The following is a 4,725-nucleotide window of genomic DNA, read 5'->3' on the forward strand; positions in this document are numbered from 1 at the left end:
AATACAATAAGTACAATTATACAGACAGACAATTGGTTTTAACCCACAAAACCCAAATGTATACCCAGCACCCTAGGGTATGAACAAGAGTGGTGTACCTTGGCCCACCCCCGAGTCCAAAGCAAAAGGAGAGGGGATAAACCTGCTGGTGGGAGAGCTGCTGCAGTCTGGTCAGAAGTGGTGATTGCAGTCCAGTCGAGGGTGGTGGTCTCAGTCTGGTTGAACGCGGTGGTCTGCAGTATTCCTCTGGATCCCACGAGAGGTGGTAAGGTTCTGAAACTCCCAGTTATATACTCTCCAGTTCAGGCGGGAGTGCTCAGTCCCTCCCTCAGAGTAGGGAATTCCATAAAAGGGCATGCGGATGCTCAGTCCCTCCTCCATAAAAGGGTATCAGAGCGGGGAATTCCATAGAAGGGTACAGGAACATCTTCCCACCTTGCAGGCCTCTACTGACAACAGTTTTTGGGAAATGGCATGGAGGCTATAGAATACACAGTTTTGGGTTACACCCATCCAGTGATGAATTGGTCCCAGCCGTTCTAACCAGGACACACAGAATCTCAAAGGCAGCTTCCAGTCAGTACCTGTGGTTACGCGACCTGCGTGGCCCTGCCCTTATAAAACAGTGCAGCAAGATATTCCCATGCAAACATTGTTTCTCTTTGACTGTAGACATGATAAATAGAGCTGTTTCCTTATACAAAAATCTTACAATACCTTAAAAGACCGAAAGAGGAGAATCTGCTATGGACCATATCTGCAAGATATGCTGTATGTGGGGTGGAGTCCTGTCACATGCTTCATTGCTCAGGGTTCTCAGCATCTAAAGGGGTGTAAGATTATCTATACTAGTCTCTTTTTAGAGTGTTAGCTCTAATAAATAGCATTTTTAGATACTTTACAGAATGTGAGTGCTTTTCTTACAAAAGTGCTTTTTCTGGGATCATAATGGACCAGCACCTCCCAGTGCAAATAATTTGGCATACTCCCCCAGTCTTAGTGAGAAATACCTTTATGGAGAAAGACCCAAGAAAAAAAGAGAAACTCTGTGCTTGGCTAGCCCTGCATAAAACCGTGAGGAGTATGTGTAAGGTGTTTAGCCCAGGCAGTTTCCTTAGCAGGTTCAGAAGCTGGGGAGAAATTATCAGAATTCCCACCCCAGCTGAAGTATTACGTCATTTTAGAAAACAGGGTGCAGGGAAAATTCGTGCCATCTTTGATTGTCATTAATGTACTTGAAATGGACATGGGGGTGCTTACAACCATCACAGAAAGGGCTGCATGAGCTCCTGGTGCAGCACTGCACTGCAAGCCCCCAAGCAGCAAACTGCAGTGCAGGTGCCCGTGGTTGCACAGGAGCCACACAGAGGAGCCTAGGAACTGGGCATGAGATATTTACCAGGGGCATGAATGGTGGGACAAGGATGGCTGACCCTCTGCTAAGGATGACAAAAGGGTCAGAGGACATGTGACAACAGCATTTCTGTCCAGCCACTAGTGATTTACAGATCAAAGAGGGCTGCAGGGCACCTCAGCACACTCTCATGCTGTGCAGTTTTCCACAGCCCGAGTTTCAAGATTTAGCAAAAGCATACAGGCAAAAGAGGAAGGAAAGGCTGGCACACTGGCTTTTGCAAGTATGGGACCTTGGAGGACATAGCGTACACTTAAATCCTAACTAGTTAAAAGTGCATGTGTGCCATCTTGCAAAACTCTGATGATCCAACAGCTCAGAAGGACCACAGGGTAATACACCCTGCTCCTTGTGGATATAGCTTCAGGAGGCTTTAAAGACAGAATATCCCTCACCTGCTGACTGCTATGATCAAATAGCATTGAGGAAAAGCATATCAGAGGTTTGTCAGTATTTATGGGAACTGGCCACACAGCCAGGCATGTGTTCATGTAATTTGATAGGTCCTTAAATGAAACTTTTTTCACCTAGCACAAAAAAAATCGTATTAGAGTGTGCCCCATTTGCTTTGAAAGGACCAATAATTTCATTGCTAGGGGCTGCTGTGGGAAAACCAGTAGGGGAGGTTATTTTATCACTAAGACACCTTGCAGACTGAAGAAGATGCAAGTGAGCCTGAAACATTTCAAATGCAGCAGATCGTTTGCCTGAGGACATCTTGCTGCACTGTGTGATAAGGGCAGGCTCACGTAGGTAATGTAATAGCTGGAACTGAGTGGGAGCTGCCCGCAAGCTCCACTTCCAGGAAGAGCTGGACAAATTTTTTCTGTGACCAAGGGATTTTTACAACACAGCATAGGCCTGAAGATCTACGCAGCATGGCACAGCACAGGCACATAGAACACTGACCATCACCAAATCTGCCTGTGAATAATAAGAGTACTTCCTGCAGCAGAGCAGGCTGCTTTAAAATACTGTGAAAATACAAAGATGATTTACAGACTGCAAGAAAGGTCACTAGGTTCCTGAAGTTACCTAGGGTGTAGTAACACGTAGTAACATTTTCCCTTCTCTAGTCACTCAGCCACTCTGCTCCTAGAGCAGATACCCATTGTAATCAGAACATTTCCCCACCCGTACCATAGTCCTTCTGCCCCCAGATGAGATGCAGGGACCTGGACTGCTGATTCACATGTAGCAGGTGTAAGGCAAGACCAAGACAGAACACTTCCTAAACAAATGTATGTTTATTTTGTTAAAAAATAAGAGTTACACATGCACCAGAGGCTTCTTTGTAGTCAGAATGCCCTTCTCAAACAGGAGTGTGGCTAGAGAAATCCTTTCCTCCAAGGTTTCACATGGAAGGTTACCCACACTGATGTGATTTGGATAGGAAGACAGCAGAAATTCGATACTGTCTGTATACTCAGGATCTAGCTCAAAGAACTTGGGTTCTTCTTTGTGATACACTCTTGAGTTTTCTGTCGTGTAATACAGCATCACACCTGCTTCTTCATTACATAATCTAACAATGCCATGGCGGAGGAGGCGTATTTCGGTGTCTTTTGTTATCTGTATATCAACATTGTGAGGGCCTCCATCTTGCCACCGGGCTGGGAAGCCATAGATACTCTGTGCCTTTTCACTCTGTGTAAGCAGAGGGGGCAGACAGTCATGAAGAAATGACTTGCCCATCTGATCCACGGCAGCATCAATGGGTGCATAGTCAATGAGTCTCTTTATCAGGCTCTGCACCTTTTCCATAAAGGCTGTTCGCCGAGCATCAACTGCCTCTGAGTTGGCAACCCCCATGTACCCCAGGTAGTCCATGGGAAGCCCTCGCCGGTACTCCACATCCTCCTCCAGGGCCATCTGCAGGGCAGCTGGGAGGAGCTTCTCCAGAAGGTCCCCCCAGGAATTCCTCTGGTAGGAAGACACAGTGATGTGGAGCGAGTGTGCATCAGGGAGACAGTCGCCCTGGTGGATAAAGCCACGGGGGAAGTACAGCAGGTCCCCGGCCTCAAGCACCGTCTCCAGCACGGGCTCACCGAGCTCAGCCTGCGTTAGGTTTGAACTGGAGAACTGAGGCAGCACCTCGGCATCCGTCCGGGGGCTGTAGACGCGCCAGTGCTTCTTCCCCTCCAGCTGCAGCACAAAGGCCTCGATGTCATCGTAGTGGGGGGCGAAGCCCTGTGTCCCCGGTGGCGTGAGGTATGTGTTGGCTCCCACCATGCTGCCAAACTGCTCCTGCAGGATGGAGAGGAAGTGCCAGACGGTGGGAGAGAAAGCCTGTGGGCAGAGGAGCCGCAGGGAGCAGCCGTTCTGGTAGAAGTCCCAGACGACGGCAGGCAAGGCTCGGCCCGAGGGATTGTGCGTTTCCCGCACGCCCTCGGCGTAGCTGGTCACGTCCAGGTGGGTGCCAAAGTGCACTTCGCCGTCCCGAAGGGCGGCGTCCAAGTCGGCCGTGGAGAAGAGCCCCGCGTAGTACCTGGGGTCGCCTCGCCGCACCAGCAGCGGTGCCCGCTCCCAGTGCTGCCCCAGGAACTCGCCCGGCGCCACCGGGGCCAGCAGCCAGCGGAAGAGCTCTGCCGCCCGCTGCCGGCTGTCCTCCAGCCGCCCCAGCCGCCGCAGTAGCCCCGACACGCCGCCGCCGTCCTCCCCCGCCGCCCGCGGGCCGCCTGGGATGGTCGCGGGGCCGCCCCGCGGCTTCTCCTCAGGCCCGGTGGCCGCGGACCCGGGCCGGGGCTCCACGCGGAGCTCCACCGGGAGCTCCACGCGGCTCGGGGGCGCGGCGGGCGGCGACGCCGGCTGAGGCGGGGCCTCGGGCTCCGGGCCGCCGCCTCCCGCTCGGCCGCGCCTCGGCCGGGCCTTGGCCCGCTTGCGGCCCGCGGGCAGCGGCGCCCCGCGGCGGCGCCGCTCCAGCCGCCCGGGCCCCGCTACCCGGCGGTACACGGCGAGCGCCGACAGCCCCCCCAACTCCCGCTGCTCCGCCGCCATGGCCGCCACGGCCCCGCCCTGCCGCATCCGCCGGAAGCGCCCAGGGCAGGGGATGTCGCGGGACGCGGAGCCCCCACGCCTGCCCCCGGAAGGGCATTTCCCGAGCGTGCTTGTGGTGCTGCACGGAACATATCTTGTGTTCTGTCATCACGTCCGCTTAAAATGTGCCGGGCGTATTTGCTTTCCCCTCCTGCAAAAGGAAAGGAGAGGCGAATCCCCTGGGAACCGATGCAGGCAGATCTGTTCCTTGTCTGGGAAGCTTCGCTCCGGACGTATGCTCTAAGCACGTTCATAAAGTTATTTTTCTCCGAAGG

The 4,725-nt window shown here is 53.4% G+C and overlaps 1 protein-coding gene across 1 annotated transcript; it reads right to left on the reverse strand.

Annotated features, from left to right (window-relative positions):
- Positions 1-2,642: 2,642 nt before the first annotated feature.
- On the reverse strand, positions 2,643-4,411 carry RIOX1 (ribosomal oxygenase 1). The gene has a single exon (XM_027674223.1). It carries the CDS (start codon positions 4,409-4,411, stop codon positions 2,684-2,686), a length of 1,728 nt encoding a protein of 575 aa, XP_027530024.1. The 3' UTR covers positions 2,643-2,683.
- Positions 4,412-4,725: the final 314 nt, after the last annotated feature.

This window comes from Neopelma chrysocephalum, unplaced genomic scaffold, assembly GCF_003984885.1.
Source record: "Neopelma chrysocephalum unplaced genomic scaffold, ASM398488v2 Primary Assembly neopelma1_24, whole genome shotgun sequence".
Classification (NCBI taxonomy): Eukaryota; Metazoa; Chordata; class Aves; order Passeriformes; family Pipridae; genus Neopelma; species Neopelma chrysocephalum.

Coding starts and splice junctions, on each gene's coding strand:
- RIOX1 (XM_027674223.1), bottom strand. CDS start 4,411: ATGGCGGCGGAGCAGCGGGAGTTGGGGGGGCTGTCGGCGCTCGCCGTG.